Source organism: Antechinus flavipes, chromosome 3 (genome assembly GCF_016432865.1).
Source record: "Antechinus flavipes isolate AdamAnt ecotype Samford, QLD, Australia chromosome 3, AdamAnt_v2, whole genome shotgun sequence".
Taxonomy (NCBI): Eukaryota; Metazoa; Chordata; class Mammalia; order Dasyuromorphia; family Dasyuridae; genus Antechinus; species Antechinus flavipes.
Window position 1 is genome coordinate 155,106,988 of NC_067400.1, and position 16,130 is coordinate 155,123,117.

The window sequence follows — 16,130 nt, forward strand, 5'->3', positions numbered from 1 at the left end:
TTACACCATATGGATATTGTTTACACTGATAGGAAATTTAATAGGAAGTAAGCAGTCTGGAAGTTCTACCACTTTGCCTGCAGAAGCTCTAGTACAGTCTAAGTTTATTATCAATGACATTTTGTTTCGGGGAACTATCTTCAGAAGACTGGTTGAAAGCTGTTTTTACATACTGTTGGAGAGAACCTGAACAATAAAGAAAGGATTCTAAGGAATTAAAAACTGACACATTAACCATGTATTGACATTCACATAGGTGTCTATTTCCTACAGGTATACCCTGTTAAAAAGAAATTTATGTCTTACTGAAAAATTGTACAAAATTTCTTGAACTCAAACTTGATTGCACCAAAATTTGAAGAACTCTAAAGAAAACCCTGTGTTTTAGAATGTAAGATACCTTTATAATATAAATAACTTCAAATTTAACTTTTAAAAAAAAGTTTACATTTTTATATTAAACCTGCATTATGTCATTGGATAGAAAGCTGACCTTGGAAGTGAGGAACATATGGATTTAAGTTCTGCCACTGACAAATACCCGTCCTTTGATCCTTAGCAACTCATCTAAACTTTTGGTAACCAACACAACTTCTCTACAACTATAATTAGCAGAAATGGAATTGATCCACCTTGGTTCAAGGAATTCTCTCCTTATGAGCTCAATAAACTGATGCAATCATAGTTGAAATTCAAAACCAAAGAATTTTAAAATATTGTGGTTTTTTTTTTTAAATGAGGTACATTCACAAAATATATGTTATTGTAGGGGAGGTATGACATGGGGGAAATAGCAAACTGGTGGTTCATAGACTTGGGTTTAATTCCCTATTCTGACATTTATTTGCTATCTGAAGCTGCATAAGTCATTAAGTCTCAACTATATATCCTTGAAAATTAGGTATAATAGTTTCACTATCCATTCTTGTTATAAGGAAATTTTCTAATAAACCTTAATACACTATATAACTAACAACTGTAATTATTTAAAGGAAGATGTCATAAATCATATTTATATAAATAAAAGTTCACCTAGAAAAACGTGGCTAATAAAATCATATTACATATATACTTTTTGAAAACCATATCTTTAATTACCTATTGACTAATATTCAATAACTCAATTATTATACAAATATATATGTCTATATGATACTGCTTATGTTAGAAAAGCTATGTCCTGTTGCCATAATATCTGGTTATAAAGATGGTAGCCCCGCCCCCCATCCTGCTATCTTTCCTCTTTCCCTTTCCCCTCCCCTTTCCTCTCTCCCTCCACTTCAGAGCAAAGACTATGGTATAAGTGAAACACTGAGCTTCAGTTGACTTAGGTGCATTAAGTCAAAGACAAACAATTCTTATTTTTTTCCAAATAGAAAAATACAATGGCTACATGTGAGTTTCCTCAAAGGACAGGATCAGCACCACATTTTTATAGTGGAAATTGGTCCATAGAATTCTTCATTTTCATACTTGAAAAAATATCTCGATATCACAATGAATATGCTTACCTCTGCTAGGTAGAACTCATCATATTGTCTTCTGAAATTCTCTCCTTTGTAGTAATTGCTAGCAGCAACAATAACATCTACAGTCACCATGCTCAGGATAAACATGTGAAAAACTGATGATCTCATCATTTTCTGGAGAGGAAAAAATTTATATATCAAAGTAACAGATCATTTTCATTAGCAAGAAGACATTTTGGGTTTGGTGAATAAATATGCACTATTTTCATGGCATGAGCTCATATGTCTTAATGAATTTCCAATCATTCAAAACTCCTTAAACAAAGGCAAAATATGGGTTTTTGTGGGTTATAAAGAACATTCCTTCTAAGTGACAGCTTGGATTAGATGACCTCAATAGTCTGTGACAAATAAGAAATTTGTACCAAATCTGCGTTTGGGTAGATAACACACACATACACACACACACACACACACACACACACACACACACACACACACACATTTTTAGTTTTGTATCACCAACTGCCTCTTAGAAAACGAGCCTTCTATAATCATATTAAACTTAACATGTTAAAAGCAACTCACTTTCTTCTCCCAAGAACTTATCTCTCCTTTGAACTTCTCTATTTTTTGTAAGAGTATCACCATATAATTTTTTAAAAAAATCAACCAGGTTCACAACAGTATAGTTACCTTTTAGTCTCTGCTCTCTCTCTCCCCTTCCTCATATATAATCAGTTTTCATTACCCATTATATTTGTACAACACTTCTCATATCAGTCTCCTCTTTGATCATATTTCCATCATCTCAATTCAGATTCTCATCACTTTTTGCTTGGGCAACCTTCTAAATGAAATCCCCAGATTTCAAGCTCCCCTTTCTCAAGCATCCTCCACAAATGTCAAAATAATATTCACTAAGGATAATTCTGACAATTTTGGTCCCTTCTTTAAAAAAAAACTTCAATGTTCTTTATTGCCTCTAGGATAAAATAAAAACGATGCAGCTCATTAAAACAATTTTTACAATCTGATTTAAACTTACTTTTCCAGGTTTGTTACACATTTTGCTCCTTCACACATTCTATATTTTAACCCAACTGGGGTTTTCAATATTCCTCATGTCAAAAATGCACTCCTTCCTCACACTTTCCTCAACTTAGTTCAAGTCTTAGGTCTTAAGCTATATCCCATAGGAAACTTTTTCTAATTCCTTTCAATAATTAGCTCTCACTTTGTCCAATTCTATACATGTTTTATACATAACATATTTCATCTCTCCATTAGAATGCAAATTCATATCAGAAAAGAGCCATTTTTTCCATTTTTCTTTTAGTTCCCAGCATTTAGCAAAATTACTTAGACACAATAGTCATTTAATAATTATTTGCTGAAGTTGAGTTTAAGTCAATGGTGAATTATACTTTTTGATGTGCAAGGCATAATTAAATGAAGTATTTGTATCATAATGCTTATCTAGAAAAGCTATATTTTAGGAAAACATTTTCTGGAAATGTGTATTCAAAAGGAAAACTGCTGCCAATAGTGGGCTTGTTTCCATGTTCCACTCTCCATTCCTCCAGTTTTGTTTTTTGTTCTAAAGAGTAGATGTTTAAACAGATGTTAGTTATCTGCCTGTGCAGACAAGAAAATTATCTGAGATATGGTATCAAAGAACAAAAAAAATTTGTGAACTAAAGAAAAGGAAGAAGTACATTTAATTTTAAAAAGAATAAATAAATAAAATTTTAACAGGAAGAGACAGGGTTACTTTCTCTTCTGGTAAGTATTTAGGAAATTTTTAAAATGCAATTTTATCTGGGGTTATTCTGAACTGCATCTTGTCCCTGGACCCAAATGACTCTGGAAAAGAAAATGAGGCTGCTGACTTTGTATAGCCCTCCTGCCTTTGTAAATCAGGACTCCTCTTCAAGAAGGAAGGATGAACAATAACAAGAAGACAATTTATCTTCATACCCATCAAAAGCTTTCCTAAAATGACTGTCTTTTGATTGACAAATGTAAAGAAAACAGAATTGTTACAAACAGAAATCATATGATTACATGAATAGATGCAGAAAAAGTATAAGACAAAATTCAGCACCCATTCCTATTAAAAACCTAGAAAGCATAGGAAAAAATGGAGTTTTCCTTAAAATGATCAGTATCATCTATCTAAAACAATCAGCAAGCATTGTTTGTAATGGGGATAAACTGGAAGCATTCCCAATAAGATCAAGGAAAAAACAAGGTTACCCATTATCACTATTTGAGATATTATCTGTGGCTGGAATTGTCCAGAAAATGAAAGAAGGAAGGTTGAAATTGAGCACAATATGCTTAATCTGGCCTATAAAACTCAATGTGATTTCACAGAAAAATATCATTAGAAAGATGCCTTTTATCAGTTATAGACCAGAGAGAAATAGAGAAAAAAATGGAAAGACCAATTATAAAGGGCAAGAGATAATTCAAGATTATGGTAGCAATGTAAAGGAAAAGAAGGTGACAATACACACATGTAACTATGTTTGTATGTATGTATACAAATTATAGTAGCAACTGATTATACATGGGTCAATCAACAAATATGGGTTAAGCAACTATTATGTTCCAGGTAAAACCAAACATTTGTTATTACTGTTTTATTGGTTCAATTTCTTTCAGTCAAAAAAAGTAAAAAAAAAATTAAATTAAAAAAATTTTCAGTCCTATCTGCCTCTTCATGACTCCATTTAAGTTATTTTTGGCAAAGAATCTGGAATTGTTTTTTCTCTTCTTCTCCAGCTCATTTTACAGATGAGGAACCTGAAGCAAACAGGGATAAGTGACTTGCTCAGGCTCACACAGCTGGTAAGTGTCCGAGGTCAGATTTGAACCCATGAAGATGGATATTTCTGACTCCTGTGCCAGCCTTCTATCCACTGGGCCAAACATTTCTAAGCCAGAGATAAAGAATTCTTGGGGAATAAGAAAGTGAACATCTATGAAGTACAATAATTAATGAAGTACAATCCTAAAGAAGTTAGAGAGAATGGGGAGGGAACATTAATATGTTCAGAGCCTTGGTCAAGCAGAGGGATATTTATTTTCTAGATACAAGAGAAAAAGAGAACGATGAACATGAAATTCTGGGATGATGAATAAGAAAGAAATTGAGGAAAGTCATATGGATGTCTTGATTTTCTCATCAAAAGAGGTGATTTTTTTTTTTTTTTGGAGAATTCATTAAGAGAAGAAAGAAAGGAGTTGATAGTATTAACAGAAAGGAATCATTTAGGAACAGTACATTTTAGAATTCAATAGGGAATAAACAAGAGGTAAAAAGATTATGAAACAATAGTGGAAAAACTCATAGGCAGTTAGATGGTACAGTGGTTAGTGCACTGGAACAAGAGTCAAGAAGCCTGAATTCAAATCTAGTCTCAATCACTTACTCTGTAACCCTGTAACCTTAGACAAGTCACTTAATCTTGTTTGCCTCAGTTTTCTCATCTGTAAAATGATTTGGAGAAGAAAATGGTAAACCACCCTAGGATCTGTCAAGAAAACACCAAACGGGATCATAAAACATCAGACAAGACTGAAGTGGCTGAACAAGTGAGGACACAGGATTTCCAATGACAACAAAACCTCATTAAGAAACAAAAATAAAAACAAACAAAATGTCTAGACTAAAGAAGTTTCAGAAAATAATTCACAAATGTGTCTAAGACCATCAATTAATATAAAGGTAAAATAAAATTAAAATTTCATTTCTTTCCATCAGTTTTTTCTGGTATATACTACAGAGTGATATAGGAAACCAGAGTATTGGATCACCAATTCTGCAAACAAATTTTCTATTTTCACTGTGAATTTTTACAGACTCAATAGGGTCTTTTTAAAAAATCTATTATGAAATGAGTGAAAATATATATAACTACAATGTTATTAATTTTCTATACTTTCTTAGCACAAAATTCTTTTAAGAACATTTAAAGAAATATTTACTTCATGTGCCAAAGAGCTTCACATTCTCATTTCCCTACCCTTGCTTTGGAAACTTTCCTTTAAAAATAAAGATTTATTACTTACAGGTCTAAACAAAGCTTCTAGCCAGGACTGTCAAAAGCATTTTAGTTGGGTTTTCTGGGTGTCACTACTCTACTTTCATGCTGTCATTATAATTATGTTGTTTTTTTCATCTGAGTCTCTACTTTTCTCTGCTGATAGTCATTAAAATAATCTCTCACAATGGATTTTGATACACTATAATCACCTACTCAGCTGCTTTGTCTAAGTAACAAATTTCAAATTTTCAAAGAGACTTAAAGTTTAAAAAAAAATACTAAAAACAAACAAAAAAATTCACTAACAATCTCTGATAAAAATTTATGCAGTACCTGGACTAAACTGAATGTTATAGACTGTGTCTTATGGCATATCAGTGAATAAAGGACTTTAAAAAAGAATCCAAAGCTTTTAAAAAAAGAAATGACTCACATCATGTCCAGTTTGCTAAATAAAATTTGAAGACAAGCCTAACCTAATAAGTTACATGTTTTCTTTCTTTTCTTAAAGTTTGCACTGACAAAAAAGATACCCACACAAATGTTTACAGTTAAGTCTTTGAGTCACAAAATAACAAATAATCTGAAGTTCGCTATGAAGTATCCTTCACATCTCATAGCTCTGATCTCTTAAAACATATTTAGTATTCCTCTGAAATGCTCTGATATTTTGGCTTTATGTATCTTTTTTCCAATCTATGACATGGATCCAATCACCAATTTGGTACTTGGCCATAAGAAATAGAACTTTTTGAAATTCTACTTAGATTAGTATAACTGTATAGGTTCTTTCAAACTATAACATGTCAGAAAGATTAGAAAATGCTCCTATAAAGTGTAAGATATTGGGTTAGATGACCTCTAGGGTCCTCCCTAGGAATTTCAGGATTCTATGATTCCCAATCATAATGAAAAAATCTTAGGTACTATATAGAAAGTCTTTCTATTAACTGGAATCTATGCATATCTTCCAAATAAATGAATTAAATAAAATTATTTATAAAATATTCAGTGCAATATGAATTATTTGCTTTTTGACCGTTTTCTTTTAACTCATTTCCTATCTCTATGATTTTTCATGACTCTTCTCCTTTCTTAGGATGTATTCCATCTCACAACTACCTCTCAGAAAACCCCACTTCCTTCAAAAGTAAAATTATTTGCCACTTCCTACATGAAGTTTTTCCTGATTTAACAGTTGTTAAGAATCTGCTGAAATTGATTTTATAAAGATGTTTTCTTTTTACTTATTTGTATGTACTATTTTTCTTTGATAGGCTATAATGTCTTTGTTGCCAAAGACTGTTTCCTTTCCATCATTATATCCTCATTATCTGTTATGATAGTACCTTGCAAACAATAAAGGCTTGGTAAGTGCCTTTTGGTTGACTGATTCCCCTAAGTCAGTGCAGGGGAAGTAGTACTGGATTTAGGGTTAAAAAAGTTTGGTTTAAATCCTCACTCTGCCAATTACTACTTATGTGACCTTGGCCAAATAGTTTATATTCCCTATGTTGTTTCCTAATCTGTAAAATAAAGATATTACAGTAGATGACCAATAAGCTTTTTTTCTGTCCTAGGACCACATAAATACTTCATAAAATGGAAAAAGCCGTACACTAGGAAATGAGGAAGTCACAGAAGGTATTTGGTTATCTGAGAATTCTCATACAACATTTGGAACTTAGAAGAGTGCTCAACAGCCATTAATCAATCAATTACCATTCATTTTAAGTGCCTTTTAATTTAATTTTATTATTATACCATATTATTTTAATATAATAGGACTTATGCAAAGTAATTGGAGATACAAAGATAAATATGAAATAGTTCTGGTCCTCAGGAATCTTATTCTATATTCTATTGGGGGACATGTTAGTTACATGGAAAATAAATACAAAGTGATTTGAGGATGGTGGTAATATCAGGAGCTGGGGTAAGAGATGTCCTTTCAAAGTAACCATATACGAAAATGGGGCAGCAGCTAGGTGGCACAGTGGATTAGAGCATAAAGGCCTGCAGTCAGAAATACTCATCTTTCTGAGTTCATATTTGACCCTGGACAAGTCACTTAATCCTATTTGCCTCAGTTTTCGCATCTGTAAAATGAACTGGAGAAGGAAATCATAAACCACTCCAGTATCTCTGCCAAGAAAACTCCAAATGGGATCATAGAGAATTGGACATCACTGAAACAACCAAACAACAACAATATAACAAAACAATCTTTTCTATAATATATCTGAGAAAATGAAGTTGCTGGAAGATCTTCAACAAAGATGAATCCATTATCTACTAAAGCAGTCTATTTCACTAATACAGCTCTAATTTTTTTTTGTTACAAGTTAAAACATGTTTCTTTGCAATTTTCATCTTCACCTCTCAATTCCTGTTGTAATATCTATCATTCTCCTTCTCTCCCTTATCTTCAGTCTCTTTCTATGTGTTGATTTTCTACTGTCCATAAATACAAATGTCTCTCTCTACTGTCCTCAAAAAAAAAAACCCTCTCATTTGATTCTATCATCCTTTCAAGCTATTGTCCTTTACATCTTTTCATCTTCTTGGTCAAAATCTTTGAGAAAATAAGATTTATACTGTGCAATTTAGCTTCAGAGTTCAATTAAAAATCTCTCTTTCCATGTGCTAGGAGTGAACCTAGAAGGATTTGATGAATAATGCACTAATTCTCATAACCTATAACAGCACACTCTCTCTATCCATATACACAGACATACACATACAACATATATACATACATGTATGTGTATAAATATGTTTATATATGTGTGTATATGTATGTATATACAAATATATATGTATATATGTATGTGAATAATATGCTATATTCCCAGCTTCTTTATCTCAGACTATTTAGATATAATTCTCTTCAATAAAGAATGATTGTAAAATATCTGATATTTTGGCGTTTATTTTTCTCTACTTTTGGGGAAAGAACTAACGTTACTGCACATGTTCAAGGGAGCTAAACGAGGGCAAAGACTCAACTAACTGAGTAAGAGCATGAAGGACTGAAGCTGTCCAATTGAACTTAAAAGCTGTGATTTTGAACAAGTACCTTAATCTTTATCAGAGACTCAGTTTTCTCATCAGAAACATATGGAAAATAATAATGCTACTGCCGACCTCACAGTATTATTTAGAGTCTGAATAGCAGGTTATTTATGTGAAATACTTTGTTACTGTAAAGTATTGCATAAATAAAAGAACAAGCTGTTCTTATTATTACCTTGTTAACCAACCCTCATCTCATCCTTAAAACCTCACTCTCAACTCATTTCACATATCCAGTGTTTTGCTAAATCTTATTATAACCTTTACAACATCTTTCATGTCTCCCTTCTCTCTACTCACTTGGCCACCATCCTAATTCAAGTTCTTATCATGGCTTGATAGGAGTTGGTGTCCCCTCTCCAAGTCTCTTCCTATTCCTTAACCTCCTTCCTCTTAGCTGCCATTGTGATTTTTCTAAAGCTAATTTCTAACCATTCAACCCCATATTCAATAAACTTCAGTGATCCCTTATAACAATCAAAATTATATATAAAATTGTCTGCTTGGTTAAATATTAGTTTTGCCAAACTCGGTACAAATTTTATGCACCACCTCAGCTTCATAATATAAATATATTGACCTATTTGATTTTCTTTACATACAACCCTCCATCTCCCATTACTGTGCCTTTCTACAGGATATTCCCCCATTCCTAGTATCCTTACTTTCCTTACATTTACTTTTTAGTGTCCTTGTTTTTCTTCATTACTGTTTGTTCCCAAATCCCATCTTCTATAGGAGATCTTTCCAAATTCCCACAGCTACTAGTGTTTCCCCTTTCAAATTAAATTACTTCTACTTTGTTGTTTTTTTTAACTATTTTTTCTTGATGTTACTTCTGCTTTGTACCTAGTAAACTACCTATCATCTGCTCCAATTAAAATGTTAGCACCTTAAAATCAGGGAATGTTTTTGCCTTTATGTGTCCAGTATTATCATAGTATGTGGTATGTGAAAAGAATCTATATGTTCTAAAATATTTACAGGGAAAAAAGTAATAACAATATAAATGCTTGTTGAATTAAAGATTCGTTTCTATAATAGTCACAGTTACCACAGACAATGTTGTGTTGCTTCTGCTGAAAAAGTTTTGACTAAAAACTTAGAATCAAAGGTAAGACACATCAGAAACAAACTACTCCACTTCTTTCAATTTACAGATAAGGAAACTGAGATCCAGGAAAGTTAAGGGCTTGTTCCAAGTAACAGAGAGCAAACATCGGAGAAGGGATTCTGGTCCTCTTACTGTAAAATAAGTTGTATTTACTCTGTACTACACTACTTCATTTATTTTTATTTATTTATTTTTTGGCAATGCAATTAGGATTGAATGACTGCCTGAAGTCATTGCTAAGTATCTGAGGCTAGATTTTAACTCAGGTTCTCCCAAGTCCAAGATCCGTGTTCTATCCATTGTACCACTTAGCTATCCCTATTGTGACATCCTGCTGCCCCTAGTATTTCTTAATCAAGTACCCTCACTTGTAGATTTGAAAAAAGTACATGGGGCAGATGGGTCAAGTCACTTCTACCACCTTAAATGTCACTTTCTCTCAGACTCTGATGGAGATAGCCTAGAACTCTGAGCCCACACCTCATGCTATACCATGAGGCCATTTTAAAATAGATTGACTATAAGAATTTAGATTTGAAATCACATACAGCACTGAGTTTTTCTTGAGCCCTTGCAAAGAAATGAATGCTTTTTGTGTATGGTGTGCATGTGTATCACTATTTTACCAAGCTGATTCTTGAGTTTCCAGGCAAATCAGTCCCACATCTAATGTAATTGTGTTACACTCAAATCTTTCGTTAAGGTCCTTATGGAAAAAATAAACATGGACATATCATGCTACTAAATAGTGTTAAAAAGAGAGAAAACTTTTCAAAGTGTCACAATTAAATTAAGTTAGCACATAGCTATATTGGGTGCTTCTTTCTAAATACTGAATATTTAAATTTCTTAAAAACTTTCAAATAAGACACCGTTTTAATCCTGAATCTGATCTGAACTCAATTGTAATTATTTATCTAATCTTATAAATAAAGCAAACATAACTTTCCATAGCATAGTCTGAATTAAAATTGAAGTACTGTATATCTCACTCTGTGTGTGTGTTGTGTGTCAGTGTAGTGCATGGTAAATGTCTATGCTGAAGGGACAGAGAAATAAAAAGAATGAAAAATTTCAATGAGTAATTTCTCCTAAATCCATTTTTCTTTTTATTCTTTATTTCTTCTTTCTTTGATCCTATCTCCCTACTATTCATTTTAATGCACTCTAAATTATCTGAATAGTACTTTCATTCCTACACAGAAACTATTTTCTAAAATCACCATGAAATCAAATGAGTTATCTTAATTTTTATATTACTCTTCCTCTTCCTTCTCTCCTTCCCTCCTTCCCCCCCATCTCTGTCTCGCTCTACCTTCTTAGGTCTATCTTTCTTATGATTTCTTCGATGTATTTGTAAATTCTTCCTTCTTTCTTTTAAATTGAGAATATTCTAATAATAAAAAAATCATTATCTATCATTCTTATACTTGATTGTAAGTTTAGATTGTGCCATTTCTTCATTTCCTTCCCTAGCATGCAACATGGTAACTTGCATGTAGTAGGTACTTGATAAATGTTTTAGGGATTGAACTAAAATAATATAAGATGATTCATTCTATGGATATTATTCATTTTGATTCTCCAAAGTCATAATAAAAATAAAATTCAAAATTATTTCCTTTTTTTGGATGAATGAGAACAGGACAATGGGTGGGAGGGGAACATACATATATGTCATACTCAATCTAGTGTTGTCACTTTAGAGATTTTTTTTTATCTCCTATACTAATGAACTCATGCGAATTTACTTGACTTCTCACCAAATTGGAATGAAGCTATTCTTAAATGAAGATATTCGAGGAGCCTTACTAGTTGAAGGCTTTTTGGAAATTCATATATTGATGGCTTTTCAACCTTATTCATCATCTTGTTTGTTATTCTAGGTATGATATAGGTTCTACTCTTTTTCTACACTCTACTTCTCTATTTCTACCTTTACTTCTCTCTTCTACCTCTACTTCTACCAAGGCAGAAATCACATGAGGTTCAACTCTATAATGTTTGGAATCAATCATCACAAGTAGGACTATACAATCAGATATTGTTTATCTTGCTCAAAAAGTACATAAATACAAGTAGTTTCATCATAATGATCCAAAAAAACTTAATATTATATAAATATTCAAACAAAATGTGTCCTAGCAGTGGCAATACTATCTTCATAGAGTCTCCAATCTTCAACTCACTCATCAAAAACGTATTGAATTTTCTATATTATGCAATTTACCTTCCATCTTCTACTTTATCTAAATAACCCAAAAAGAGTCAGTAAGCTTAATGGTGGAAAGCATCAAACTGTTATAAACTACATAGAAATGTCTTTAATAGAGAGAACCAGTTCTAGTCTTAATATACAAACAACAAGGAAATATTGCAGAATCACAATTTAGAATGTAATTGAAGGTTTATATCACTTATAAATAGCATTTGATCTTTGCTTTTGGAATGGAATTTGCTTCCGAATTCTACTTAAATGAGCTGAAGATACATGCTTTCTCCTTTTAAAATGCCATATTTAGCATGAAAGAGACCTTAGAGATCATCTAACTCAATATCTTTATTTTAACAAGTGAGATAACTGAGGCAGAATTCAAACTCATGTCCATTAATCTCTAAATCCTATACTGTACTCATTCCAATATTACTGTTTTCTTATTCGCATCTTAGACTTATGTGTATATATAATATTTTCTTTAACTGAACATAAGCTTTGTGCGGGCAGGGGCTAATTTTTTATTTTTTTATTTTTAGTTCCTGCCACATAAAATACATTTTATAACAATTGTTGATTGATAATATTCGTTATACAGAGAAGTGAAAAAATAATATTTTACTAAGAAAATTGGATTATTGTGTTCTTTCTCATATCAAAATTCTATGGAGAATTTACTTAATGAATTGATAACTGAGGCATTGTAAGGAAGCAACTCTGTCAGAGTCCTACTCCAATGAGTGACTAAGAGTTTGTAAGACCCAAGGGCCAGGGGGAAGATATGCTGTGCAGACTTCAAATTTATTAATTTAAGAATCAGAATTATGTGCATTTCCAATCTACTGTCACTGGCATTATTTGCTATTTCTTTTTTGCATTATTTGCTTTTAGAGTCAATAAACAATACATACATTAATATTCCTGTATCTGCTTTAACAAAAAGCCTATCCACTGGCTTTTTATTAATTAATCCTGGATTTCTGTAACTTCAACAGAATTGTAAATAGTTGTGATATTCATTACAGCAGAAATTATAATACCAATTTCTTCCATACATTCCTCTTAAATTTCTTTGATTTACTGTGTAGTGGAATGCCTTTTCCTGTCCTAAGTTCAAAGGTAAGTCTTTGATCTATTGTATTAGTAAAGTGTGCTTTTGTTCCAGTCTCAGGAACCCTTTATCAAGATTTTAAACATTACTATCTCTACAAATGTCTATTGGAAGAAATTGGTGAGTCAAGATACTGTAATGTCTTAACAGGGAGTTGGTTTCAAAACCTGAAATGGACTTTTACTGTTTTATTGACTTACTTTCTGGCTCTCTATACAACCCCACACATGACAATAGTACTATAATAAAATGCAAGAAATCTTTATAAATCAAAAGCTATTTATAATGTCACAATAATCTAGAAGCCCAAAGTGACTCTTAACTGGTTTGAGACTTTCATTAAATGCTGAAAGAAAAAAATTTCTAGACAGTTAAATGCATATAACACTGGTGATACATATTGTGTCCCCTTTAACCTTTGGGGGTGAGGATGAATGTAAACTGTGTACCTTTTTCGAGGGACTCTCAAACCCTAGGAAACACCCAGACAACATCCTTAAGTTAAGTGGCCTAATTCAATTGGAAATCTTGACCAGGAGCAGAATAACACTTTCTATTGAATTGGAGATTAGTCCATCCAATTGCTCCCAGCTCAGGACCTTGGGAAACCCCCCAAAAGCCTCAGAAGGCTTAATAAAAGGCAACTCTGACCCCCAGATGCCTGCAGAAGTTCTAACAGGATTTTGCCCATTGCTGAAGATATTTTCTTCTCAGTGTAACCCATCTTTGCAATAGTCCAGAAAGGACCTTGCCCACTAAGAAAGCTGTCTCCTGGATTTCCAGTGGCAGAGCCAAGATGGTGAAAAGGACACACTTTTCTTTCTGATCTTCTCCTACAACTTTCAACTAATTAACAAATCCAGCTCTGGACCAGCAAAACCCACAAATATTGGGAGTGCAAGAAATTACTAGCAGAAGATAATTTTGAAAATTGCCAGAAAAGGTCTATTTCAATTGAAAATAGGAGGGAGGAAGGCAGCCAGCATAAGCAACTGAGTACAAATGCCAGTGCAAACAGTGCAGAGTCCCAGATTGGTGCAGTCTCTGTATGGTAGAAAATCTACGGGGAGGAAACAGACCAGAAAAGTTCTGTTTCAATCAGAAATGGGAGGGAGGCAGTCAAGCATAAGCAGATAAACACAAAAACCAGTGCAGACAACACAGAGTCCTGGGGTGGTGTGGACTCTGTGGGGCAGTGGGGCGGGGTGGAGAATCTATGGTCAGGAATCTACAAAAGTGTTGGTGACTCTGCCCTAGTTGCAAGCCAATAGATCATCAGAAAAGTTAAAAAACATGCAAAACAAACACAAAAGATCAATAGTGAATCCCAAGTGCCAGAATCTCAGGGGACCTGGCCATGCCCACCCAGTGCTAGGAGTAAATCAGCATTTAACCCAGCACATTTGTTGCTATAGAGGAAGCCACTGCTTATAAAGGAAATTTGGAAAACCTCCCCAACCTAAAAGCAGACCTTACCTTTTTTTTTTTTTTTTTTTTTTTTTAATGAGTGAAAAAGTAAAGAGGACTCTGACAATAGACAGGTTTTATGGTGAAAGAGAGGAACAGACTTCAAACCCTGAGGAGATGAAGGCAGATTGTCTCCAGATGAAGCCCCAAAAGGTGATATAACCTGGTCCTCATCACATAAGGCTCTGCTAGAAGAAATTAAAAAGGATCTTAAAATGGAGCTAAAAGTAAAATGGGGAAAGAAATGAAAATTTTGCAAGAGGGTTTGGAAAAAGCATATAAATCATTAAAAGACAGATTTGATAAAATAGAAAAAGAAAGCAAATCCCAGAAAAGTAGAATTTGTGAAAAAAAAAGAAAATAACTTCTTGAAAAACAAAATTTGTGAAATAGAAAAAAATTCCATAGAAAAACAACTCATTTAAAACTTCAATTGGACAAATACAAAAAGAAGTAAAATAAGTAAATAAAGAAAATAATTCACTAAAATTAAGAACTGAACAGATGGAAATGAGTGACTCAATGAGAAAATAATAATGAGTCAAGCAAAACCAAAACAAAAAAGAAAAAAATGTAAAATGCCTAATTGGGAAAACAACTGACCTAGAAAATAGATCTAGAAGAGACAATCTAAGGATTATTGGGTGCCCTGAAATACATGGTGAAAAAAAGTGCCTAGACACTATTTTTCAGGAAATCATTAAAGACAATTGCCCAGATATTATAGAATCATAAGGTAAAATGACCATTGAAAGACCTGAAAGAGATCCCCAAATTAAAACCCCAAGGAATATCATGGATAAATTGCAGAACTATGGAGCAAGATAAAAATATTATAAGCAGCCAGAAAGAAATAATTCAAATACCAAGGAGCCATAATAAGGATTACTCAGGACCTAGCACCTTCCACTTTAAAGGATCAAAGGGCCTGGAATTTGATATTCTGAAAACCAAAGGAACTTGGAATGAAGCCAAGCATAAATTACCCTGCTAAACTAAGCATGGTAATTTTTTTTTTCAGGAAAGAAGATGGACATTCAATGAAACTGGTGAATTCCATTTATTTTTGCTGAAAAGACCAGAGTTAAACAAAAAATTTGATTTCCAAATATAGAACTCAAGAGAAGAAAAAAAAGGTAAAAAGAAAAAAAAACTCTTGACAACTGTATTTCTATTATAGGTATACATAAAGTGTACATGTATAATCTAATTTTAATGTTATAATATAAAAAGAAATTAGAAAAGTAGAGGTGGAAAGGGATTGTAACAGAAAAAAGGGGAAAGTAGAGGTAAAATGAAGGAAATTACATCTCAGGAAGAGACAAAGAAAACCTATTATAATTGAAGGAAAGAAGGGAGGGTGATGAATATTGTGTGAATCTTACTCTCATCAGATTTGGATCAGAAAGAATATTAGATACATTTGATTAGAAACATCTCTCACCTTATAGAAAAGTGGGAGGGGAAATGGGAAGAGGGAAAAGATAGGCTAAATAAAAGGGAAAAGAGAAATAGTAGGGAAAAGGTGTAAGAAAGGAGAAGGTCACTAAAGGGGGAGGACTGCTTGAGGCAAGTAGTGCTCATAAGTAAAATACTTGTGGAGGATGGAAAGGGGAAAAGGAAA

General features: G+C 32.9%; 1 protein-coding gene across 2 annotated transcripts in view; it reads right to left on the reverse strand.

Annotated features, from left to right (window-relative positions):
* NALCN (sodium leak channel, non-selective) overlaps positions 1-16,130 on the reverse strand; it is a 513,455-nt gene that overhangs the window by 250,334 nt on the left and 246,991 nt on the right. For both annotated transcript variants that reach the window (XM_051984081.1, XM_051984080.1), the window contains exon 11: positions 1,512-1,643. In XM_051984081.1, coding sequence (XP_051840041.1) covers positions 1,512-1,643 — 132 coding nt within the window. The remainder of the gene's footprint in view (positions 1-1,511; positions 1,644-16,130) is intronic.